The 25,299-nt window shown below is 50.8% G+C and overlaps 9 protein-coding genes across 9 annotated transcripts; 6 read left to right on the top strand and 3 right to left on the bottom strand.

Moving 5' to 3' along the window:
• Positions 1 to 804: 804 nt before the first annotated feature.
• Positions 805 to 2,529, bottom strand: M438DRAFT_348166 (uncharacterized protein; the record flags this gene model as incomplete). The annotated part of the gene is made up of 1 exon (XM_029906077.1): positions 805 to 2,529. A coding segment is annotated over one exon (1,725 nt), but the record flags the coding sequence as incomplete, so codon positions are not given.
• A 2,469-nt stretch (positions 2,530 to 4,998) lies between these two features.
• M438DRAFT_348165 (uncharacterized protein) lies at positions 4,999 to 5,762 on the top strand. The gene is made up of 2 exons (XM_029906076.1): positions 4,999 to 5,093; positions 5,144 to 5,762. Exon 2 carries the CDS (start codon positions 5,174 to 5,176, stop codon positions 5,738 to 5,740), a length of 567 nt encoding a protein of 188 aa, XP_029757512.1. The 5' UTR covers positions 4,999 to 5,093; positions 5,144 to 5,173; the 3' UTR covers positions 5,741 to 5,762.
• Positions 5,763 to 8,732: 2,970 nt separating this feature from the next.
• M438DRAFT_358042 (uncharacterized protein) lies at positions 8,733 to 9,925 on the top strand (the record flags this gene model as incomplete). Its single annotated transcript, XM_029907218.1, has 2 exons — positions 8,733 to 9,081; positions 9,135 to 9,925. 2 exons carry the CDS (start codon positions 8,733 to 8,735, stop codon positions 9,923 to 9,925), a joined length of 1,140 nt encoding a protein of 379 aa, XP_029757511.1.
• Positions 9,926 to 11,204: 1,279 nt separating this feature from the next.
• Positions 11,205 to 12,266, top strand: M438DRAFT_383567 (uncharacterized protein; the record flags this gene model as incomplete). Its single annotated transcript, XM_029908943.1, has 1 exon — positions 11,205 to 12,266. The coding sequence occupies one exon, from the start codon at positions 11,205 to 11,207 to the stop codon at positions 12,252 to 12,254; it is 1,050 nt and encodes a 349-aa protein (XP_029757510.1). The 3' UTR covers positions 12,255 to 12,266.
• Positions 12,267 to 12,657: 391 nt separating this feature from the next.
• M438DRAFT_383566 (uncharacterized protein) lies at positions 12,658 to 15,351 on the top strand (the record flags this gene model as incomplete). Its single annotated transcript, XM_029908942.1, has 1 exon — positions 12,658 to 15,351. One exon carries the CDS (start codon positions 12,658 to 12,660, stop codon positions 15,349 to 15,351), a length of 2,694 nt encoding a protein of 897 aa, XP_029757509.1.
• A 2,736-nt stretch (positions 15,352 to 18,087) lies between these two features.
• Positions 18,088 to 19,086, top strand: M438DRAFT_358038 (uncharacterized protein; the record flags this gene model as incomplete). Its single annotated transcript, XM_029907217.1, has 3 exons — positions 18,088 to 18,187; positions 18,226 to 18,734; positions 18,913 to 19,086. The coding sequence occupies 3 exons, from the start codon at positions 18,088 to 18,090 to the stop codon at positions 19,084 to 19,086; spliced, it is 783 nt and encodes a 260-aa protein (XP_029757508.1).
• Positions 19,087 to 20,271: 1,185 nt separating this feature from the next.
• On the top strand, positions 20,272 to 21,610 carry M438DRAFT_358037 (uncharacterized protein; the record flags this gene model as incomplete). The annotated part of the gene is made up of 3 exons (XM_029907216.1): positions 20,272 to 20,490; positions 20,872 to 21,060; positions 21,134 to 21,610. The coding sequence occupies 3 exons, from the start codon at positions 20,272 to 20,274 to the stop codon at positions 21,608 to 21,610; spliced, it is 885 nt and encodes a 294-aa protein (XP_029757507.1).
• A 188-nt stretch (positions 21,611 to 21,798) lies between these two features.
• M438DRAFT_358036 (uncharacterized protein) lies at positions 21,799 to 22,590 on the bottom strand (the record flags this gene model as incomplete). The annotated part of the gene is made up of 1 exon (XM_029907215.1): positions 21,799 to 22,590. One exon carries the CDS (start codon positions 22,588 to 22,590, stop codon positions 21,799 to 21,801), a length of 792 nt encoding a protein of 263 aa, XP_029757506.1.
• Positions 22,591 to 24,142: 1,552 nt separating this feature from the next.
• On the bottom strand, positions 24,143 to 24,490 carry M438DRAFT_78290 (uncharacterized protein). The gene has a single exon (XM_029910320.1). It carries the CDS (start codon positions 24,451 to 24,453, stop codon positions 24,238 to 24,240), a length of 216 nt encoding a protein of 71 aa, XP_029757505.1. The 5' UTR covers positions 24,454 to 24,490; the 3' UTR covers positions 24,143 to 24,237.
• Positions 24,491 to 25,299: the final 809 nt, after the last annotated feature.

Below are 25,299 nucleotides of genomic sequence, written 5' to 3'. Positions count from 1 at the left end.
TGTCGATGTCTGTTTGGGAGATTGCGGATAGTTGAAGGGGATGCGTGTCGGAGTACGCCTCTCCGTGAACGAGCTTCATAGCGGCCTGGTGGAGGGCCACTGCCTGTTCTGCCTCTTCGTCGACGTAATGTGGTATGTGTAGTATGGCGAAGGTGTCGTTGCCGTTATGGGCCAGTCGTGCAAATTCCTCTGCGCTGGCTTCGGCAATGGTGACTGGTCCTGCGGTATTGGAGTTGGCGCAGGGAATTATCATGGGCCGGCCGCCTCCCGCCTTCAGGCAGTGATGACGGCAGTGTTCGGAATTCAGGGTTATGGTGCGATCCTTCCAATTGGGAGATGCGTTGTGCCTCTCCATCCAAGGCACTCCGAGGATGAGATCTCGCTTCTTGCCGAGGTCGGTTACGTAGCAGACAATCTGCTCATGATGATGGCCGATTCGTAGGTCTAGTTGGACGGCTTCCGTGATTGCTGTATCACAGATCTGACCGTCTGCGAGACGAACTCGGCGGGGTTTGGTTAAGGGAATAATGGTGAAGTGGTGCGCGATGGATTTATCAATGAAAGAAGCATCAGCTCCAGGGTCATACAGGGCCTTGGTAGAGGTGACGGCAGGGTCATGTTGATTTGCAGCTAACCTACAGTCGATTAAGAAATGCTTGCTACTCAAGCTGTCTTCGTCGATGTTCAAATTTGTGAGTTGCAAGACTGCTGCCGCCTTCTTTCCCTTCTTGTGGTTGTGACCCTTCTCTTGATTCAATTGAGTATCTACCGATGTGGGTCTCTGGACGCGACTTTGTTCAGAGACTACTCGTTTTCCGGCTCGGCAAGGGGGACGCCGCCTACATCGTTCTCGGTGTCGGCGGGCATGATGGCCAGATGGTTGATGTTCGTGCGGTTGTTCTTGGGGCAGTTGAATGAGGTGTGGCCCTTCTCGCGACAGCGGAAGCAGCGACCTTCAGCGCGGAGCTTCTGGCGAAGTTCTTCAGTGAGCTTGGGAACGGAGGGAGCGACTGAGGATGCAGCGGTACTGGCAGAACTGGAGCTGCGAGAAGAGGCGTTGGAGCTCTGGCTCGAGGCGCTGGCGGTGCGGCCGTTGCGAGTAGGGCGGCGTTCTCTGTCGGTGGCGGACTTCTTGCTGTCCTGGGAGGCGAAGGAACGGTCAAGGGCGTAGCAGCGCTTGACCATAGCTCTGACGTCGAGGTAGTCTGTGCCGTCGTCAATGCGAGTGCGGTAACGGCCGTTAAGCTTCTCCATGATTTGAATCATCTGTTGTTCCTCGTCCATGCTGACGTATGCAAGCTTTTCCTCGAACTTGGCGTAGAAGTCGGCGAACGGCTCGTTGTAGCCCTGAGTCATATGGGCAAGGTCGGAGTATGCGCGAGACTTTTCGTGACGATCGCCATACCACTCGTTCATCTGGCTAAGGCACTGGACGGCGGTAGTGAAAGCATTGGGGGGAGGTTGGTCAGATTCGTCTTGGGTGATGCGAACCTTGAGACGCATGAAGGGACCGTTTCTGGTACGGCTAAGGAGATAGTGGAGCTTTGTCATCTCATCGCAGGAGTCGAACTCGCCAGCTCGCAACTTCATACGCATCTTGGTGCTCCATTCCGCAAACTTGACTTTGTCGTCGTTGGCGAACTCTGGGGGTTCAGGGACCTTGATGGATCGACGTTGAGCTGTAGACGAGGTTGTGTTCATGGTGTTCATGGTGTGGTGAGTCGGGGCCTCCGAAGGACGAAGTGCAGGTGACAAACGACGGCGCTCGGAACGAATGTCAGGGCGAGGATCAGGGCGAGAGTTCAAAGACTGAGACGGCGACCAGGATTTGTCGCGCGAGGGGAGGCGGCGACGTGAGGGCGTGCGAGTGCGTTCGCGACCACGATTGGTTTGTTGGAACTGATGGAGCTGATGGCGCAGCTCAGCGACATCGCTTTGTTGAACAGAGAGCGTCTCTTGTTGTTTGTCAATGATCTTCTTGCACTCCGTAAGTCTAATCCCGCGGCGTTCTGCGGTCTTCTTGATCTGCTCAAGTTCACTCTCGAGCATGTTGTTTTCATCAGAGATTTCGTCAATAGTGTCCTCTGCGCGGACGTGGCTCTGCTGGGTAGCGATTACGGCGCGGAACCATTGGTGAGGGTACTTGGCCACCTGAGCGGCAAAGTCCTCTGCATCGAGAGCGGAGAATTGTTCAAGGGTCTCGATGGGGGTATTGCTCTTGCGGCGGAGGGCGTTGGTGACAATCTCGTTGAGGTTGAGTTCGAAGGCTTGGGTAATGTCGAGAAGTGTGTCATCAACGTGGGCTCCGCGGGCGTCGTCATGCTCGTCATGATTGTGCCCATCGAGGTGGGTGCTGTCGTTGTTGTTTTCGAAGTGCGGTGCGTGGTCGAGGGCGTCTTGGTCGAGTATGGAGTCGTCAAATGCGCCGGGGGCTCTGAACGAGAAATNTAATATGGTGCGTAGCGGGGTGCGCAACGCGGGGTCTTGGCGGTGCTCGGCCGGAGCCGAGGACCACGGTTCGAATCGGGGCTAAACCGTGTCATCCTTTAGTTATAAGAAGTAACTCTTCGTCGCTGCCGTCGCTTTCGCTAATAAATACTATAAGTTTGTTGCCTTAGTAGCTATAGTAGTGTCTATAGAATAAAGCTAATATTTATAGGGCAACCGAACCCTAGCTCTAGTTCTAGCTCTAGTTCTAGCTCTAGCTCTATTGCCTACTCGATCTCCCTTACCTGCTTAGAGACTCTAGCGCTTATTTAACACTATAGTAGTAGGCGATAGAGTTATCGAGGACATATAGCAAGATCGAGAGCGAAGATTAGAGATAGAGCATAAGAGAAACCCTCCTCTACCGTACGAGCTAGCTTTCGATTTTAGACTAATTACTTAGCTGTCCTATCTAGTAACTGTTAAGCCTTCTCTTCTTAGTCGTTAGCTAATTAAAGAGGAAGCCTCGTCGTCGTTATTATCGGAGGAGGAGGAGGTAGAGGAGGAAGAGGAGGAACAAGGTCTATTTATATAGAATACCGAACAGAATCTACCCTAAGAGCATAAGTAGTAAGGTTAACCCTAAGCATAGTAGAACAACTTACTAAACTAGAGACCTCGTAAGCGTCCTCGCTAGCCGACTATTCCTCTATAAGTAGTTACTCGTCGAGCTATAGCTACTATAGCTTAAGCTACTTAGTCCTCTAGTCCTAGTGTTTAGTATACACTATCTGCTCGATCTAGCTAGTCCTCTCGCTCTCGAAGAAGATAAAAGGTCTATATATTAGTTTAAAGGTTTAGTTAAAAGGTTCTCTTATTTATCTACTATGTTATCTCCCTTTCAGTTTATAATATTAATAAAAATCTTAGTATTCCTTACCTTAGTGGCTATAGTTACTGCTACAGTAAAACTTTAGATTTCTCGTGTTTTTTTGGTGCTAATTTACTTGTTATTATTACATGACAATTTGACGCGCGAATTTATTACTTCTTAGCTAGCTAACTAACCTTTCTTCCTCTACGTACGACTACTATAACGACGACATTATTATAGTAGGAGAACCTCGCTCCGAAGGCGCTTATAAGCGTAAGGTAGCTATCGCCGCTACTAGAAACCTCGTCGACTACTCGCTGCCCTCGCCTCTAAAGGCGCTAAAGAAGAAGAAGTCTAGTGCTAGTGTTACTAAGAAGTTAAAGTCCTCGGCCGCTTAGTCGGCTACTATACTAGAGGGTAGCTCGTTACGCTGCTCTTAACGTAGTAAGAATAAGGCCGCTTAACCGTCCTTACTAGTCTCTTCGGAGGCTATATCGTATGCGCCGTTAGCATTTAACGACATTAACGACGACGACGAGGGTACGCTCGTTAAACTCTAAAACATTAAGCGCTACTATACTATATACGCCCCCTCTATCTCTTCCTCCTCGCTCTTAGAGCTTAAAGAGTAACAATCATTAACTTCTAACTTCTAACATTACTTCTAACTATAACATATAGTAAGGACCTACCTATTAGGATCCGCGGCCTTTATAGGCCTACCGAGCAGTACGAGTTCTAGTCTATAACTACTAACCGCTAGAACGAGCTACTATCTAATGCTCGTAGTAACAATAAGATTAAGAGAACTACCGCCGTTATAACTATTATTAAGTATACCGACGCCTAAGCTATTATGACCTCGGACGTTAGTAAGGCCGCCCCCGCCGGTCACTATAAGTAGTGCTAGGATAAGAAGAAGGGAGAGGTAAAGAGGGAGTGTTATATGTTCCGCGAGCACTTATTTAGTTAGAGTCTTACTTACGCCTTCTATAGACTAAAGGGTTATAGTAGCTGCAACGCTGCTAAAGTTAAGGCCGAAGATGTAGGTTTCTCTATAGCACTATCTATAGCACACTCTATAGCAAATTGCTAATACTTTTTTATAGCCCTAAGTAATAACCGATGTTGCTCTTAAAGCTCGTGTCGCCGCCCTTAAGGACTAAGTTAACGACCTTAACGACAATATAGCTACCGCTCCTAGACTTAATAAGTTTAGCTTCGCTAATGCCTTTACCGCCGCCTTCTAGCTAGCTATTAATACCGCTATCTAGCCGGCTATCGATGCCGCTACTATCCCCCTTTATAACGAGATCGCTCGCCTCGCTATAATGCTTAATAGAGAGATTGTTACTCGCGTAGCAGTAGAGACTTGTATAAACAACTTAGAGGTCATAATGCTAGGTTTCCTTAATGCTAGAGCAAGAGAATAAAAAATGCTTCCTTCTCTGCTTACTACTCTGCAGCTATACAGACCGTGAAACTGACGTATTTTGAGAGTATTATTGCTAACGACTGAGATTATTACTGCTAACGACTTATTAGAATTCGGCGAATTCCGATAGATGCGGAGTGGTCTCATTAGCCGACGGTCGGGAAGAGCTTTGAGCACGAGCCACCTCCGCCATCAATGTTGAAGATTTTCGAGAAAGTCGGTCGAAGCTTGTCGCGACTTTTTGACCATCGCGCCTTCCATTTGTCGCATCGCAACTTCCACAATACCTTGCCGCATCGCTCCTTCCTGATTTCAGTCGCTCAAACACTCAAACATCGCATCCCTCACATCAAAATGGTACGCGCCTCCCCCATCACTTCAAAAGCCAGCATCTGACACAACCCAAGGCCCCAACATCAGGCAAAAAACGCACCACCATGCGCGCCAAAGTCGCCGCAGCCACCCGCCCCGCAACAACATCCCCTAACATCACCACATCTTCCTCTCACACAAAAGCCGGAAAGCGCGCCCTCAAACACGACACCCTCATCTCCCGCATCGAGAAGTCCCAAAAGAAACCTTTGAAACGACGTCGTCCGGGGAAGAAGTTAAACACCGCGTTGGACTCGCTGGCGGACGCATTGCCAGAGTTGGAAGAAGAGGGCAGTGGAGATGAATGGGAGGGGATAGATGAGGATGGTGACGCACAAGATACAATGTTAGGGGCATTGCGCAAACAAGTGCGTATGAGAAAGGCTAAACCGGTGGATGGGAAGATGAAATTGAAGACGTTGAAGAGCAGGCCTGGTGCTTTGAAGAGGAAGCAGAAGATGGAGGAGAGTGAGAAGGAGCGGTTTGGGAGGAATTTGGCTAGTATGAGTGTTCAGCCTGCTGCGGGTGCTGCCGCTGCTGGTCAGACGGATGGGTCGGCGAACAGGTGGGCTGCGTTGAGGGGGTTTATCGGGCAGACTTTGGAGCAGAATCCTGGGTTCAAGAAGGCTTGAGATTATGAGAATGATGGATGAGAAAGTGTAATTTTATCAAATTGGAAGAAATGAGTATGCTCTCCTCCGCCGATCAGACCTCGAGACGTACCTGTTAAAATGCAGTAAGTTTTTCTGACAATTGCAAATGTCCAAAGAGAGGAGTTCACATATCGTCTTTCTTTGGACAAATCTCAAAAACCGAAAACCATCTTGCATTTTGACAATAGATTCGCAAAGCAGCTAGGCAGCTAGAGATGCAGCAAGGGGCTGTACAATCTACACTCCTATCTTCCCCTTGCTTCCTCCCTATACACTTGTTAAGAGTCAACCCCTTACATTTGCGCGCGAGTTAGCGCGGGACGTTATATTTCACGAACGGTCTAGAGATAGGATACAACCATGGACGATCAAGATACGCTAGCCTGTGCGAGTAGTATACGTGTTGCTATTAAGAGATAGAGATGCTGGCAGTTTCCATGTCCTTTCTGCAGTAGGTTCTACCACATAGTCAGATGGAGGACTCTTTCAAGACGTCGTAGTAGTTGTAGAGTAGTCTTAAGGATGGGAATGAGCTTTATAAAGATCTTTGTCGTCTTGCTTGATGATGTTGCGGCGCTTCTGCTCAGCGCGAATGTGGTTGCTGCGCTTCCGGTCTTGAAATTTGTGTAAGCGAATTAGAAGGCAGGCGAAGTGATGGATGTGTCGAATCCGTTTTCGTTCAAAGCAACTCGGTCCCGCGATGCGTCGTTTTCCTGGCCAGTGTTTCTCGATCGCATGATTTCGCAATCAGAAAATGGGATTCGAACTCGTCGTAGAGGAAGATGTCTGCAGGTGAAGATGGGAGTCTCTAATGTGCTTGCGACAGGCTGTGATGATGGCAAGATATGGAACACTGGCAATGTCTTCTACAGCCGAGAAGACGTAGCTGGCCCCGTAGAGTAGTAAAGAGACAACATGCGCGCGAGTTGACGCAAGGCGGTGACTCCTGCTCGTGGATTAGTGACAGGAACAAGAGCTAGCACATGCAGTGTTGCTTACCTTTGCACGATAGGTGATGTGAGAAACAGATGCGAGTAATCAATCTTCAAGCGTGAACAGTTTGCGCGCGAGTTGGCGCAGAGTTCTGACTTTTGGTTGTGAGTTAGTGATAGGGAAAAAAGCGCTAGCACGAGCAATGTTGGTTACCCGTGTATAACAGATCATATGGAAAGCACATGGGTTTCAAGCAAAGATAACAAGCCCGCGAGCCGGCGCAGAGCGATGACTTCTGCTCGCAATCTAGTGATAGGGATATCAACTAGCACGTGCAGCATCACTGACTTGTGCCTGATGGATAGGGTAAGAACAGATGGGTTCCAAGCAAAGGTGACTTGCGCGCGAGTTGGCCCAGAGTGTTCTCTTCTAATCGCAAGTCAGAGACAGAAGCCCGAGCTGGTACGTGACATATCGCTCACCTCTGGAGATAGTGGTAGACAACCTCGACATAGATGTATTTCCAGCAAATATGACATGCGCGTGAGTTGGTGCAGAGCGTTGACTTTCGGTCGTAGGTTGAAGGAAAGGATACCAGCCGCAAAGGCTATATTACTGAACGGTACGAATAAGAGTCGGCAGTGCGAGAATGAGCTGAGGTTCAAGCGAAGATAGTGCGTGTGAGTTGGCGCAGAGCGTAGACTTCTGGCTGTAGGTCAGGAGATGGGACACTATTCAAGAACAGAGTAATCACTGACCTGTGCGGGTTGCATGCTCATCACGCTCCCAGATCCTTGGTACTCAATTACCGCAGGGATTGCGTCAATCTCCAAAGACTTCCACGGCGGTTGTAATCAGAGTTGCGGTCGACGTGGTAGAAGTCGTCCTTCTCGTCGTAGTAACCTTTTTGTAAGGGCTGAGTATGCGACCTTGCTGGTAGAGGTACTGCTGACGATGGCCTCCGCCGTCTATACCAAGTAAAGCTCGAAACAATCTTCGATGGTAGGCATATGAGATTCGAACCGTCGGAGATGACAATCACTCTGGCGGCGCTTGAAGCACATCTGAAGTGGCGCCGCAAACATATGGAAAGTGCTCGAGGGAGCTTTGAGGCATCCTGACAAGCCTGACGCAAAGGCCTTCAAGGGCGCCTTGCACTGCTTCTGTTGATATGTTTCGAAGGTCTGGTCGAGTTGTTTACCGCCTCTACAAAGAAAAGCGGTATGTCAGTGATTTCCAGTCAAGGTGAAGAACGCAGGATCATGATGACAGAAGTAGTTGGCTGACGGTATCTTGGTGCGAGGTGGTGAATGATGTATGTGTGGACATTGTGCGGTGTTTGTAAGAATGTGGTCAATGAGATTTGGGAGGTGGAAGCACGGGAATGGTTGAGATCACCAGCGCAGATGGAAAGCCCGCGGATGACGCGACGAGTTGAGTCGACCCTTTGGCTGCTTGAAGATCTACCAGCCATACTACCGCACCTACGATTAGATTAGGTCCGCAATCGAATCGATAAGTGGAGACCATGTTTATGGGTGATTCACGAACGTCCTTTGCCCTCGATTGGGAGCAGGTTCAGTCTCTGGCTGTCTGGCTGTTTGCCTATCTGGTTGGAAGCTGTGATGGGAGATGAGTCTGCGGTTGAGCAAGACCGTACTCTCTTGAGCTGCACGCATGTTGGTAGATGGCTTCGACTGTGGATACTTTTAGAGATGTAGATAGTTGCGATGTTGTCCTTCTAATACTGTTTAAAGACTCGACAAGACTGCTTAGAGTTCAAAGGTAAATCTTGTGAACAGTGAGAAAAGCATAATTGCTGCGGTGCGGTCCTTATCAAGACCCCTCGGCGCTCGCTTACTACATAGGCGAGAGTCATCATTCACCATCACAAAGTCAGGTGAAGAGTTCTCCGAGCGACGCGTTCTGGCGTCAACAAGCCCCCCTTCTTGACACCAACACGCCTACCGACTACTTTGTTTTTCAAAATCCTCAACCAATACCAAAACTAACCACAACATTCATCGTTCATCTCGTCATGCGGATCTTCAACGAGCAACAGCCACAGGACGATTACCAGGCTATGGACTTGGACAGACCCACTGTCGGCCAACTTCGCCTGCCTGCTCACATCCCCCAACACCTTCAGCCTGCGCCTGTCTTCCATCCCCCTCAGCCCGCTCCCGTCTTCCATCACCCTCAACCCGCGCCCGTGTTCCATCCCCCTCAGCCGCTTGTCCTCTACCTAGACTTGCTTCCATCGGACGGTGATGCCACCAAGTGGAAACCTAACTTCCCCGGGTACCATGTCGAGGCACCTGATGTTGCAAATTCCCAGCAATTCGCGAACAAGTTCTGCGGCCAGCAAGATCTCCAAGCTCTTTGTGGTACGTCAAACGACCAGCACTCAGACGCGACGTTTTACTGACATATATCTTAGGAGGGCTCTTCTCTATCAGGATGTTCCCCGTGGGATACCAGATTATGAGATCGAACCGTGGAGATATCAAGATCTATGGCCACCCGAGCGGTTCTACTTACAAAACTTTGGTCCAGTTCGGTACTCACATCGCTTCCATGATGAAGGAAGATCTGATCAACTGCGGCTGTATCCCCTGCAACAAGGTCCACTGGCGCAGGTACGCCCCTGCCGATGCTGTCATCAGAGTCGGACTCCCTCGTGTGCCAGGTGGAGCTGTTACTGTCGCTCTTGCCCAAGCCGCCCACCGAGCTGCTCAAGGTCCCCCTGTCGCTCAATGGCGCCGCATTCAGCCTCGACGTCCAGTTCATCCCCCTGTCGATCCCATCCTGGCTGTCGACCTTTCCTGGACCCACCACACCAGAGACGACCTGCAGGAGACCTTGGCCCTCCTCCGCATCCTCACTGCCAACCTCGATGGCGTTGATGCAGTCGTTCTCGCTGCACTTACCGACAACAAGGCTCTCTGGGAGCCCGACATTCACAACTTCTACGCCTATGTGCGCCGCCCTGAGGCTCACACGGTCGAACTCGATGGCCTCTGGCAGCAGTGGTACGAACATCAGGTTGCCGGCTTTGATTTAATCAGAGCTCAAACCAAGAGCGGACAGGCCGCTCAAGAGAGCTGGGAGCTCTTGCAGCGCGCCAAAGACGTTCAGAACCTGCCAGAGTGGCAGAAGGAGACCATCCAGAAGGCCATTCTGGAGTTGGAGGATGTAACTCCTCTTGGTCTCTTCGGAGCTTTCCATTGAGGTTCTACCGGTCATCCAGCTCAGGGCGAGAATTGTGATCGTTCTTCAAGGGCCCTTCGAGGCAGTTGTGAAACAGTTTCTGTTTCTTCTCATTGTACTGTTAGTTTTTGTTGATGCAAGCATATGGCTCAGCCATGGAGGGCTTTCTCTATCGTAGTTTAGATGCTCTGTATCACGGAGCCGTTGCCTCTACCACAGGAGGCCAAGAAATCAAACATCACCGCTTTTCTCTAACAGAATTCCTCAAAATCACTTTTTATTCGTCATTGATCTCCACTTGTCTCACGTACTGTAGTCGTCACATTTTCATGCCCTTTTGCAAAGTATGTTTGTTCGGCAACGATTTCCTCATTGTATGAATATCATCTAGACATCACCACCTTCTCCATTCTCCACCTCTTACCTCATCTCTAAACGTCTAACTTACCGTACAATCGTGTCAGTCTTGCTGTCAGCCTTGCTGTCCATCTTGTCGTCAGTCTTGTTATCGATCCTCCACTTCCTCTCTCAACCAGCATAAGTCATGGGCTTCAACTGATAGTTAGGACTATCTTCCATATCAAACTCAAAGCTGTACTTACGAGCCGGATCAGGTTGCAACTGAGCATTAGGAGCCAATCTGATGGGCTTTGGGAGAGGTTTCAGAGGAGGTGATTGGGGAGGTTGATAGGAGAGGGAGTCCTCGAGGTCGTATTCAAAGCTGTATTTCTGCATCTAGCAGGTTTTTTGCTTCGAGTAGTTTTAGTTGGGAGTTTTGGAGAGGTTTTCGGTAGACCTCGAGGATGGGTAGGTAGTTGCTGATGGGGCTAAGGTTGTGTTGGGACTTGGTAGTATATGTACCTCCTAGTGCTGGAATGGTGAGTACAATGCTCTTTGTCGTGTACAAAGCATGTACAAAGCATTCATCAGGCACGAATGGAATGGGAAAACCTATGAGACCGGAATGAAAGAAGCATTGAGCGATATCGAGACGTTCCGTGCAGGCCATGAATTCTGAAAGGGGGAGTGCCTTGTTCCTTTATGGCCATTGTGGCATTTTTCTTCATGCCCGATCGCCATTCTTTGTGCATTGCACTTCGGACAAAGCCTTGCACGCGCAAAGATCTGATGTAGGCATGATATGCTACCTCTTCTCAATATCTACAAATACCAAGCAGGGTCACTTCTTTAGCAACTCAAACTCCAGAAACAGTCAACCAGCCCGCCGGAGATCAACAACCACTCCAAAGATCACGAAATTCGAACAGCTACACAAGTAAGTCAGAAAAACTTGAACGTAATGTCTAACCCTGCCAAACAGTCCGGGGAATGCCAGGCCTGCCTCGACAATAAAGAGCTGATCGTCCTGCCCTGTGGGCACGCCTCATTCTGCTCCGAGTGCACCATCAGGCGCTTCAGCAACATCACAGAGTCTAGACCAGCCACTTGCTTAGTCTGCTCGAGCGCCGTTCCTCTTGACAGCCTCAGATCCATTCTTCCAGTAGACCTTTACGCAAAGCTCGAAGCCGACCTTCACGAATGGTCTGTCCCCGGCCCCCAGCGACTCTACTGCCCCAACACCGCATGCACAAAGTTCATTCATCCATCTGACTACAAAGGTCATCAATGCCCATTCTGCGCCGTCAAGATTTGCATATGCAAGTGTCTTGCTCATGAAGGCGAGTGTGCTGATCCGTTCAAGGAAACCCGCGAATTCGTCGACTCAGCTAACTCCCAACAGTGCTCAGTGTGCGGAAACTTGGTCGAAAGACACCAGGGATGTCAACACATGATCTGCGTGAAGTGCGACCATCACTTTTGCATTCTTTGCGCAAGAGACTGGAATCTCTGTCGAGCTAGTTGCGAAGGGAGCACTGCGGACGCTAACATCAATCATGGCGAACACACCGAGACAATCCGTAGCCTGTTGAACAGGCTCCTTGTCGCCATGGTCATGGGACGTGAATATCTTGCGCGATTGAATGGAGGGACGACACCTGGCTTCATCGGCTTCTCAATGAGAGTTGTTCGATTTGCCCGCCTCGATGCTGACTTGGATCGTCATGTTCCAGTGGCGATGATGCATAGTATGGACCAACTCGAGAGATACCTCGAACGTCGACCTCTTAGAGCCCGCCCAGAGCGTGACGGATATTATGATATGATGCAAGACTGGCTAGAGGAGAGTGCTTTGATCCCCCTTCGAGAATTCGCCAATGCCGATTTCCTCGAGACAGAAGCTGGGTGGGCTTCGTCAATCAAGACTTTGTATGACGGAGAAATGGATGTGAGAGGGCGGAACAACTTGATTCTGATAATCACTGGAGACCTTAGAGCGTCTCTTCCCTAACCTATCACTGACTTCGACCAGAATCATCACGATCGCACTGACCATTATACACATATGAGCTCTGGTAGCCATAACCATATCCACGAATCTAGATCTTTCACAGGTCATTTGCATCGACTTTTAGTCTGTAGTACACAATAAATCTTTTTCGTTTTGCGATCTTCTAATTCCCCTTTGTTTCCGTGGTGACCGTGATCAAATTTCATTGTATGCGCGCTGGGCCAAATTCAGCCTTTTCCCGCTTTGTTGTCCGGCTGGCCCTTTTTTTCTTTCTTCTCTAGAAACCACGACGAGTTTTTCACACCTCTATTGCTTACACTTACCCAACCGGATTGGATATATCCACTCATTGCGACAACTGTCTGATCTTCAATCAAAGCGACTTGGTCCAGTAATCGCAGCGATGGTCAACAACCATACCACCAACAATAATGCCGCCAAATCTCGAGATTCGAATGGCAACACGTCAAGACGTGGGAGCAAGCCCAAGAAGCAGCCAGCCGGCAACGCATCAAACGCAACTGGCTCTACCCACCAAGGGCGCGCTCAAAACGACCATTCTGCATTTCCGTCTCAAGCCAGACCTGGAGTCAACGCAAGTCGATGGAACACTGGCAACAAGCAGAAAGGCAAGCAGAATAACTGGACAGCCCCTCGAAACAATCAGCAAAAGCCACAACAGAGCTCGCCGCCTGTTCAAACCATGCAAGCTACGCCACAGCAAACTTCGACAGCATTAAATCCCGCCTCTATCCCTTTTGAACCCCCGAAATCTGGTACCGTTGTGGAGCTTACCGATGTGGAGCTTACCGATGCGGAGCTTGAAATCATCACAAGATTGGAGTCTGACAACAAAGAGCTCCGGGAACAGCTATCCAGGATGGAGGCAGAACTCATGGCTAGCCAAAACGACGCAATAGCATCCAAGCTTCAGGAGGTTTCTCTACTGGAGCAATTGGAAACCTCTAAGATAGAGACTTCAGTCACTTCAGAACCTTCCGCTTCAACAACTTCAGCCGACAGTGCGACCAACGCCCGTGTAACCGCCCTCGAGTCTGACAACAAGACTCTACGGGACCAAGCCATCCAAGTTCAGGCTGAACTTTCGACCGCTCGATCGACAGAGCAGGAAGCCATCAAACAGAAGCTCGAGGTCGAAACACAAGTTCAAACCCTACAGACTGAGCTTGATGACTTGAAGAAATCCACCGCCCAGCAACCATCTCAAAGCTCGAAGGACGAATCACTCTCGAGGCTCGAGACAGAAGTCCAAGCCCTCAACACTCAAGTCGCTCAACACCAGGTCGATCTGGATGCCGCTCGAGCTGCAGAGCAAGCTGCTATCAGTCGCGAGACTGCAGCTGTAACAGAATCTGAAGACTTGCGCTCTCAGCTTGCTGACATTCGATACAGGAATCCTGAAGACGTTGCCGCTTTGGAGCAACAGGTTCAGGACGCTCAGGCGAACCAAAAGGCGGCACAGGATGAAGTAGCCAGGCTTCGTGCCACGGCCGATGTGCTTCGTGTCGACTTGGACAATAATACCACCGCCACTACTGCTGAAGCATCTACCACGAACTCCAAGGTCAATATGGAGATACTCAGACTCCGCACCGAGGTCGATGAGCTCAAAGCCAAGCTGAACAACACCGCAAATTCCTCCACGAAAGAGGGCGAACCTAACTCCGACCCATCTCGAACCCTCTTAGAAGGCCAGTTGATATTTGCCAAAGCGTTGCTCAAGAGCTCTGAAAACGAAAAGGCCAATTCAATCGCAGAGACAATCCGTCTCAGAAAGGAATTGGCGACATACAAGCAATTCGAGGTTGATGTTTCTGATACCGTACTCAAGGGCAGAAAAGACTTCGAAACCTTGGAAGCGCAGCTCCGCAAGACAAAGAAGCAACTGCGGAAGTACACCGGCGAGGTCAAGAAGCCCAAGGAAACCACAGCTGGCGCTGTCGAAGAGACCAGTCAGCCCAAGACGAAGGCGTCCCACCTTCTCATCCAGAGAACTCAATTGGCCACGTTGAAAGAGAAAGATAAGCAGATTGAGGACATCAGGCTTGCAGCGGGGTGGGCACACACCAAGCTCACCAAGACCATCGTGGCGCAAAACGACGAAATTAGGAAGCTGAAGAAAAATATGAAGCTTCCCAGCCACGCTTCAAAGGTGCTGGTCACTCCATCCACTGCCGCGTTGCCCAAGCCAGAGCAATGGGCACAACCTCTAGAGATGGTCACTGGCCCGACTCAATCCACTTCCTCGATCCCTGAGCCAGACCAAAACGCCCATGATGGCGGAACGCCTATTGTCTACGCTCGACCTGCCCCCCACTTGCTCCACATCCCCAGGAAAGATGTACAAACCACGATCGATACCGAGATAGCTCACAGCAGACAGCAATTCGAAGACATTCGTCTCAAACGAGCAAACGCTTTCTCCTCATGGCAACTCGAACAAGCAGGCCAACCACACAGGGAAAAAGCCTGGGAAGCTTTGGAGAAAGAGACGTTCAAGGAACAACAAGACTTGCGAGAAGAGCTTCAGGTCAGGAAAGAAGCACTGATCAGAAAAGCCAGATTGGCAGAAGACCAATTGCAGACCAGTCTCAAGCTCAAGAAGCAACAAGAAGCGGCACGAGCTGCGAGTGAGGAGCAGGTCAAGCCAACTACTGAGGAGAAGGGTGCATCTCCACCTGAAGCTCACAAGGGAACACTTCTCAAGGAAACAGAAGAGTCACGAAATTCAAGTGCGGAGCAGGTCAAACGAACTGCTGGGGAATTACATGCATCTCCAAGCGAAGCTCTCAAGGAATCACTGGCGGAAGCAAGGCGAGGAAAACAGAAGATGCAACCTACAGTGGAGGAGACTTGGGGTGAGGCACGAACCATCAGAGGTGCACCACCACCTGAAGCTCACAAGGAAACACTTCTCGGGCAGCAAGAAGCAGTGGCACCGACTGGCAGCAAAGAACAGGTCAAGCCGCGTACATCTGCAAGCGAAATTATGAGGAAACTAATGGCGGAAGCATGGCAAAGACACCAGAAGATGCAGCAGCCTATGGTTGAGGGGATTCCTGATGAAGAACTTTGATTCATTGTTTATACAAAGTATACAACTCCACAGAGCGAGCGCTTGGATTTTTCAGTGCGGTAAAAAGGCACGATTGTATTTGGAAAGCGAGGGAGGTCCACAGAGAGCTGTGTATATAGAAAATCAGTAACAGCAGATCAAACACTTTCACTGGTCATCTCGCCCACTTACAAAAGCATACTGTATCTCCACCGCTGTTTTGACCACCATGCCGGCCTCGTGGGAGCCTATCACTATACACCCTCGTCAGTAAGCCTTCCCCTGTCAAAACACAGGCACAACAAGACACATACATGAGAATACGAGGCCTCCCACAGCACCACAAAGTAGGCGCCAAACCAGACGCAACACACGACCGCAAAAATCTCCAACATCTCGCGCGGAGAAAGGTTTCGTGGATGCCAGATGCGGAGCACGAGGCCCCACCAGGCCAGGGAGCAGAGCATGATCGCGAGGGTCAGGCAGACGAAGTTGAACTCGATGATGAGGGCGACGGCGCGGGCGTCGCTGGATGTCATGGTGATTTTTGATGGCAGGGTAGAGGGTGAGGATTGCGATGATGATTTTGTGATGGCGTTATGGACGGGAGTGGATTATGGTGGGAACGTGGGTAGAGGAGTCTTGGCTGTTTGGCTCAAGGATGATTCACGTTGTTGAAAAGGTGCTATTGAACTGCAGAAGTTTATTCACACCAGGCGATGATGTATACAAAGATCACACTTCAGCATGGATATAATGTTTCTCTCAAGGACAAGGTGCATTGAATGGGTGTTGTACAATTGCATAGTATGATTACAAGCGACTAGCGGTTCCAACGAGTCTATGTGCCTCTTTTCAATGTCTCAATACCTCGCCCGTATTCGTGTTTGCATCCAGTTCAGATCTGGAAGTGGGTGAGGGGGCGCAGTGAGGTGCCCAATCTCAAGCGGAAGCCCTGTCCAAGAGCGGCTACACCGCGATAGTATTTCTCGGCGCGGATGCTGTTCTACATCAAGGTCAGTCTAGTATTCTTGCCGTTCTGCATGATTTTACTTACGAAGGTGTTGGCGACAAGAGGGTTAACCTTGGCTCTATGGCCCAATGGCAGATCGTTGTATTCGAGGATATCGGCGGCGTCACCAGAGTGGACTGCCTCGCTTACTCTCAGGACGCTCAGACGCTGCTCGACTGATAGTTCATCCCAGACCATGAGCATGGTGTTGTAGAGCATGTCGGCAGGATCCTCCACGTCGTAGGGCACCGGGCCGACGTTGTGCTGGAATGGGGGTACAAGGAGACCGACGATCTCCGGGTCGGCGTCGTCTTGCTCTTCTTCCTCCACAGCAGGGACGTTAGCAGTCGGAGGATGTTCGCCGGTGTTGTCGGATTCTTCCGGGCCTTTGGCGCAGCTGTCAGGGATAGGTGGCAGGTTCGTGTCGTGATCAACGATCTCCTGGTCGGCGTCTTCTTGCTCTTCTTCTTCCACAGCAGGGACGTTAGCAGTCGGAGGATGTTCGCCAGTGGTGTCGAGTTCTTCCTGGCCTTCGGCAGAGTTGTCAGGGATAGGTGGCAGGTCCGTGTCGTGATCAACGACCTCGCGAAGGGCGTCAACAACAGTAGTCATCTCGCTGTTGACTCCGGGAGCCTGAACTTCACCGATGGAGTGGTGGAGGGGTGCTTTGCGAGCTGTGATGAAATTGTTAGCTTGACTGTAGTCGTGTTCAGTAGCACGAGATCAATGTCTCTACTGCTCCAGAGCGATCATACCTGGTAGTCTGGTAGATCTTCTTGAGGGAAGGGGGTGGGAGAATTTGGGGATCTGAGCCTTCTTGTCGGCTTTGGCGACCTTAGTCGCAGGGCTCTTGAAGATGGGCGGGCAGGAGGTTCTGCTAGTCTGCTCCTTCTTGTTGGCTTTAACGACCTTGGTCGCAGGGTTTCTGATGTTGGGAGTCTTTTTCGAGCCCTCGGGCATCGTGGTCTGCTTCTTGAGTTGTCTGATTTGGCTGGCTGTCAAGGTGGTATTCGAGCCCACCATACCTCTGGTGGTTCTGCGGGTACTCATGGCCTCGGCGAAGGCCGATGCTCTGGTAGCAACCATTGTTGGACTTTTACTGGAGTGTAAATGAGGTTACTTGGGGTAGATAGAGGCGCGCAGGAAGGGGACAACTGTGTCGTCAGTTGTTTAGCAAACAATCAGACAAGACGGGGGGGAAGGAATTTGGTTCGCGTTGCAAAGCGCGCGCCGAGCAACGACGACGACAACGACGGGATTGCCATCGAGAGCTAGTCCCTTTCTAGCTTACCATCGCGACAATCACTTCGATTTGTTCGCTTCTGCAAAGATCATCTATCAAGACGACCTTACGTGCCCCTGGACCGCCATCTCGAACAACATCTCCTCATTCTCACCATCGACGGCTGGGGACATGTGCAATTTCCCATCACCATCATCGTCTTCCGCATCTTCTTTCCATTACATGGCGATTACAGACACCTTTCCCTCTTGGAGAAGAAGATGGACACGTCTTTCGCCTACCTGCCTTGCGCGCCATCTCCAACCTCTACGATGTCGAAACAAGACCAGCCCACACTGTGCAACTGCTGCACAGTCACGGACTTCATGCCCTCGCTCGGGATGCAGCAGTGACTCGACTTCTCCAAGCTCATCAACGACATGACACGTCTTCTGCTATCAAAAGGCCGAAGCGAATGCATCCATCCGCGCGAGGACCTCGGAAAAATGCTTCACAGACCACCATGTCCAATCAACAGACCGTCGACATCTTCAAACTCATCAGAGACTCGCCTTCGGCCATCGCGATGCAAGAGCCAATTGATACAATTCCATCGAGCGCTTGTGAGTCGTGCTGCGCATATCGTTTCTTCTTTCCCCAGCCGCAGAACCTGATTTCTCCACAAACCTCTGGATCAGCTCAACAGCGCCCATCGAATTGCAAGATTATTTTCAACCACTCTCCTTGGATTCTTGGAGGGTAATACTGTGCATCTCTCCACATTCTCGTCGAACATCAAGATTGACCCCACCTAACAACGAGCCTTCCCATCCGCTGATCGTAAAAATGCAAGAAGCAATTCCACCAACTTCACCGGGATCCTGGAGGACCATACTACCTATCTCGCCATTTCCGCAACACCGCCAAGAGCTTCAACCTCAGCTGTACCCCACACCATACCGGACCACCACTTCACACTTCCCAAGCCAAGACCAAGCTGGCCAAGAATGTCTGGAAATGGAGACAGAAGGCTGCCTAGAGCGTCCTCGAGCTGCGAATATGGGACATGAGGTGGCGGCAAGGCCGGTCGAGTCGCCAATGGGGCTCCGCAACGATGGGCAGAGTCGGCAGGGCTTCGCTTGTCGGTCCGAGTCGACTCCGGCGGTCATGGTATGGCGCAAGATCCTTTGAGCACTGTCGAGCACGGGAGAGCGCCTGTCCCTCGACGGTACCTTTCCTTATCACCGGGCGCGTGTACTTGCGAAGAATTCTTCTGGCCACTTCCCGCCCATCAAGTCAACGATCGGCGGTTGTGGTATACCGCAAGGTCTTCTGAACCTTCATAGAGCATATGGGGGCGCCCGTTCTTGGCACGGTACCTCTGCTCATCGCCAGGCCTGCACAACCACAAACAATGTTTCTCGACCGCTTCTCGTCAATCGAGTCATTGATCGGCGGTCGTGGTATACTGCAAGATCTTTCGAAAACTTTCGAACACAGGAAAGCGGCCATTGCTCAATAGTATCTCTCCGAGTCGCCAGCCCCGTATACCTTCAAACAGTCCCCCTCAATCGCTCCTGGACAACAAGCTAGTGTACCAACCCACGGAAAGCACGCAGCAGTAGCTCTCGCCTAGCCAGCAGGTTACCCGGACCCCCAAGCACAAGCAGCGGCGACATGTACCCGATACCGACATTTTGTTTTCCGTGGCTCGCCTGAGATTCAGCCGCGGAAACACAGCATGATGATGACAACACCACTACCGCCATCTACTCTGTAGCAGACTTGGATGAAAGGATGAGAAAGAAAAGCTTGTGACAAGCGCAGATGGAGGAGCAGATATACTCGTGTATGGACGAAGCAGACACGCCTCCAAGCATCTAGTTGCTCCATCAAATTATCTGTCAAAAGGCGAGGTGGTTTTTTCAATCGGGTCTTTGTCCGCTGAGATTGGCACTTGCTCCTTACCTTCTTTGGACAACCAGGTTAAGTCGAAAAGCACTGCGCCTTTGGATGGGTGGTTGATAAAGTCTGTTGCTGGACTGAGAGCGCAATTGTCTACCTTTGGCTGCGTCGAACAACAGACACTTCACACCATACACGAGAAAATGAAAGCAAAGGTACAAGGACAAAGACTTATGGATAGTATTTGCTTGCAAAAGAGAAAAGAAGAGAATGAAACACGGACCAGCCCAGAGGATTGCCGGTATACGCGGACCAGTTCGAGAGACTGCCGGAGGGGAAAACACGAACGAGCAAAAGGCCCTCGGAGGAACAAATTATGAATTACTTTCTTCACCTTGGTACGGATATCTTGACGGCTTCTTACCAGAGGATTGACACTCGCCGCCCTGAGAAATGACGACAAAGAACTACAAATTGTAATTGCTTGAAAGCAATGGAAAAGAAGATGAAACACGGACCAATCTTGAGGATTGCCGGTGGTATACGCGGACCAGTACTGGACTGCCGGAATAGTAACACGAACGACCCAGAGGCTTTCCGGAATAATATGGATACGACTTGCCTGCCTTACCTCGATGTAATTATTTCGGCCACATCTTACCGGAGCATAAAGATTCTCCGCCAGGAGAGACAACGATGGTCAGCTGTGTTGTATGTACGCGGGAATGCTCACCCATCGCATGGTCAAGCTTGAAAAAAGAGAAGTCCATCGACCCTCCCAATACCTGATGATAGATGAAAGATGGAACAACGAAAGAGAAAGGGAAGAGGACAGAAAGAGAGCAAGGGGAAGAGAAAGAGGAAGAGCAGAAAAGAGGAAAAAGCAGGCTCAAGGCCTTCAGCGGACCAGCACATGGCTGCCGGAGGAAAGTGGAAGGAGTTCATCAGACCAGTCATGGACTGCTGGATATGGAAGGGATGCATGATTGGGTCTTTTCTCGGACAGCCAAGAATGGCTCCGGTGTGTGTCTCTTTCTTGGAATCCTCCTCTTGATGAAAGTGGAAATGGAGAGGCGGCGAGGCTGCGGCGCCGGCAACAGTATCTGACCTTGAGGCGCAGGCGCCAACGATCTTACGGCCGATGTTCAAGACGGGCACTGATAGACGGTGATGACAATGAGGGTTGATGATGGATGGTGATACGCATCACCCACGTTAGATGGATGAAGCGCCGTTACCGCGAAGGCAGGTCGCGCAACGGCAGGGACGATGAACGAAGGCGGCGACAGCCGAAGGAAGGAGCGTACTGTTCATCATCGTCAGCATGCATCATGTTGGAAGGAGCAGATGGTCGCACCTTCTCTGTCCGGCGAATCATTCTCGTTGCGTTAGGCGTCAGTAGGCGTCAACGGGCTACCTTGCTGCTCAACCAGTGCTGGCAGCAGCGTCAAAGAGCTCAGCATACGGTAGAACACAGCACAGAGGTGATGCTGATGGCGAGAGCGAGAAGATCGGTGTTGTGGTCGACGAAGAGGATGCTGTGAGGAATGAAGTAGCAGCTCGGTGGAAGATTGCCCTTCCTGCGCGCTCGGTCTGTGCTCGCAACAACAAGCGGATCCTCCACCCTCTCGGCCTCCTCACTCGCTGCTACGGCATCGTGAGAGCTACAAAGATACCGAACGGTGCTCTTCGAAGGCGTCGACTCGTGGGACAAGCTACTATTGAGCGTTGAGATGGACAGCTTGCCAAAGCAGGCATCACGCCATACCACCTTTTGCCAGCCAAAAACCGATTCGACTCGCTCAGCTGGACATCAGAATCCTCCACTTCCCGTCAGAATGGTGAACAACAGTATATGGAGCTTATACACGCTGCTCGAGGTCGTTGTTGAGGTCAGAACGACAGAAGTCACCTCCGCTGGCGTCGTCAGATTGCGCCCGACGCCGAGAGCCTTTGGCGTCATCGACAAAGCAGGAATCTGCCCAACTTTGAAACAGCCAAACAACGTCGACAACTTGCGACATGAAAGCATTCGATACTGTTCGAAGAAGAATCTGTCAAGGAACTCACGTCTAGGAAATCCATCGCGGTTCAGCATGTCGCACATGCACGTCCAAGCACCTCGCCAAGTCAAGCTGTGATACTCGCATGCAAAATGAAGAAGCCTGCAAGAGGGGCAAACACTTCACAAGTCAAAGAAAGAGCGTGGTTTTGTACGAAAGTTGCATTTGTTCATCTCAATGTCAATCTAGCATACAAGCGACCTTCAATGTTCTCCTTCTCATGTCAGAAATCATGCAAGTCATATCAATGCAAGCCCATCAACGCTTCACAGCATCAACAAGGCAGCGACAGCAGCTCCAATACCGACACCAGCGCCAGATACTCCAACATGGGCAGCAGCGCCGCTTGCCGAAGCAGTGGCTGCAGTACCAGATCCGGATCCTGAGACTTGAGAGGCAGCCGCTACCTGAACACCGTAGGCAAGAGAAGTGGTGGGTGTGCCCGAGACAGTAGTGGTGACGGTAGAAGTGGCAGTGGTAGAAGCCTGGCAGCCGGACCAAGAAGTCCAAGGTGCGCTTGTGCCCCAAGGTCCGGAAGTCCAACCAGACCATGTGCTATCAGGGCAGTTGCTTCCACCCCACCAAGAAGTCCAGGGACCGGAAGTCCAAGCACCGCTCTGACCCCAAGGACCCCAGCCGGAGTTTGTTGCATTGCTGCCACTGCCGTTGCCGCCGAAAGGACCATATCCGTTACCACCCTTCCAGCCTCCAGGGCCGCCGTGACCTCCAGGTCCGTAGCCGCCAGCCCAAGGGAAAGCGGAGGGTGCGGCGGTGATCTGGCTACCGCTGTTTGAGGCCCAGTATGAAGATGCGGCAGAGGCGTAGGACGACCACTGCGAGGGAGCAGCGCTAGGGCTTACACTGTTCCAGTACGATGAGGCGGCATTGGCCCAAGAAGACCACTCGCCAGTTGCGGTAGGAGCGGCTGACTGCCAGTAAGAACTTGCTTGAGAAGCGTAGCTCTGCCAGTTATTACCGTTGTTGCTGTTCTGAGGAGCGGCTGAGACTGAGCCGGCAAGAGCAGTAGCGGCGGCGATGATGGAAAGATCAAACTTCATCTTGAATGTTTGCGTATTTTCTTGGTATGTGGTTGGATGGGGAGGGGGTTTGTGTGGTTGGAAAGATGCTGCATCCAAAGACCTACCTTCCTCTCTGCCTATATACCTTGATTCTGTCGCACAGCCGCGTCATGCAGCCCTGTCGCGGATTCTGAACCCTTTGGCATCGCCTTCTTACTTGCAGTGACGCGTGTTCTCCGAACTCCTCGCTCACGCGCGCTCCTCGGACACGTCTTTTGCTGCTGCAGCTCATGAAAGCAGGGCGAACAAAAAGTGGCAGAAACAAAAATAAGGATAAGCTGCCTCACAAAGTCCGAACGCTTTTCCTTTCTGGGTTTAGCTTTTCCGTGGGGTAGCCCGAAGCACCCAGACGTCACCAGCAACTTTTCTCCCAAAACCTCACCTTTGTGCTGGAAGTCTGCGATCTTGTCCATGATGCTACCTCTTCGACCGGAGCTGCTATGATGGTGATGGTTCGGAGAATTTCTTGACGTCTCACTCTATCCACAGTCGGGGGTGTCGGTGTTTACGCATCCGCCCTGCTTGCTGATCTACCAGAGCAACCTCCGTCAGCCTGTCATCTCGCCTTCCTCATCTAACACAAATGCAAGGAACCTTTGTAAATCCTTCTCCTTGTGTTCGGTGGGTTTGAGAAGCGCATTGCGAGGCCTCCATCCGTGTGCCGTGACGTCTAATATCTCCGGCCCATGCATCCACCGAGCCTTCCAACATTTCACAGCCTCGTCGGTGTCAAGACTTCTTCTTGTCCCGACTGTCCGCGGCTCTTGAGGATGATCTTGTAACTTTCTGTTGGTTGTACGAAGTTCTTCACACCATCTTCTCAGATCTTTGTGTAAGAAGCATGTCAATCGCTCCTGCCACGCGGCTGTGTTGCACCTGCCCGGGATATTCTTGCCCAGCAAATTGTCTCGGGCTGTACATTTATCAGATGATGTCTTTCTTACCTACGAATGTATCTACTCTATATGACGCGTTGCTCAAGGCCTCGTGAGCGTCTTTGATGCTGTAGTGTAAGGCTGCTGTCATGTTTCTGGCTGAGTGAGTATTCCACTCCCATTCGCTCACCCAGCAAACAAGATTTCTTGGGCATTACGAACACTCAGCTCGGATCTCTCTGCTTGTAAAAAGTTTATGAATGATCGAAAAACCTGACACAATCCATCGCCTTGGAGCAGAAAATCATTGGCCTTCCCAAGTCCGAAAAATACGATATGCCCGAAAACCCACCCGGGCATCAACACCCATAAACACACACAACCTTTGTGCATTTACCCCAAGCACCCTGAAGAGATGCTTGTGTACTCCACAAAGCCGCCAAGCAAGTTTATGCAGCCAGACTTCTTGCACAAAAAAGTTTCTCCGCAAATAAAATTTTGAAAATGCCAAAATTTCACCCTCGGCCTTCGTCTTTCTCCTTCATTATCGACGACGATCTCTATACGACGAGCAAAAAGAGATAGTGATGAGAAGGGGATTCGAACCCCTGCCCTTTCGGACCAGCGAATTGGATTAACCTTAAGCTGGCGCCTTAGACCGCTCGGCCATCTCACCGTTGATGGAAGTGGATCTGAGGGTAGCATTTATGATTCTTCCGGTCAAGCACGTACCATGAACCCCGGCCCACCGTCAGCAGTGGCAGGAACATCGCCTACAGCCAGGGTATCGTCGTAGATGCTGTCGATGATTGGAACGTGTGCGAGGCAATGAAGCGTCGAGAAGTTTGAGGGATGTTTGTTTTGTCCATTGTCTTGGAAGGCACACCCGATCCCGTGAATTCCAAGGGCTGCCTTTCTCGGAAAGGAATGTTGAAAACGCTTCCACGGACACCGACGTCCACATCATGATCACATCAACACAAAATGTCGGGCACACCTCCAGAAAAAGTGCTGTTTCCTATGCTTATCTTTGGCAACGTACTATACCTCACGTTGCTGCCGTAATGCTGCATGTACTGCTCTAAACAGTGATTGAGGGGCCTACCCTGTCAGTATACCAAGCTTCGGAGTTCGCCTGTCTCACGTGTGATGCACCAACCAGCCAGCCATTTCTTTGATTTGCTTACACATCTACAACAACAACACAGAACACAGTCTAATGCAAGCGATATGTCCGAATGGTATAAGTAGGCTGACTAGACAACGACGTGCAATTGAGATAGCCCAAACTATCACCTCCAGGCAGTACCTGTCTCCTCGGCCACAGTCGACCGCCAGCTCCTGCGGGGTTCAAGCCAATCTTGAAGCCATGTTGCAAACAGCCTGGAGGGTGAATTGTCAGCACAGCGCGATGGCTGCTTGTTATAGTGCCTAGCCTCCAGAATGTCAACCATGTCAGCGCTTGTTACGGCCATACCAATAGCTTCAGGCAGTCACAAGTCACGCGGCTGTCATCTTGACCATCTCCTGCCCCTCATGACTTGACTCAATCTCGACTCAGGCAGCTTTGCGCCATCACGCCAGCCAGCGACATGACTTTCGGGAGCAAGCGACCGATCTAAGACAAGATTGCGCTCGCGCGAACAGATCGAGCAGATCATTTGCACGTCTAAATCAGGAGCCGCAAGCCTTTCATGCCCTCCGCCAGAATAGCATGATTACAATCAAAAAGAGGGCAGAACACGAATGCCCCTTTCGACGGTCGAGGCCACACTCTACTCGAGTATATCCCATATTGCAAGGCGGTACCGGA

This window comes from Aureobasidium pullulans (assembly GCF_000721785.1).
Source record: "Aureobasidium pullulans EXF-150 unplaced genomic scaffold scaffold_19, whole genome shotgun sequence".
NCBI classification, from domain to species: domain Eukaryota; kingdom Fungi; phylum Ascomycota; class Dothideomycetes; order Dothideales; family Saccotheciaceae; genus Aureobasidium; species Aureobasidium pullulans.
Note: the sequence above shows the minus strand (reverse complement) of the source record. Positions and strands in the feature narration are given on the sequence as shown.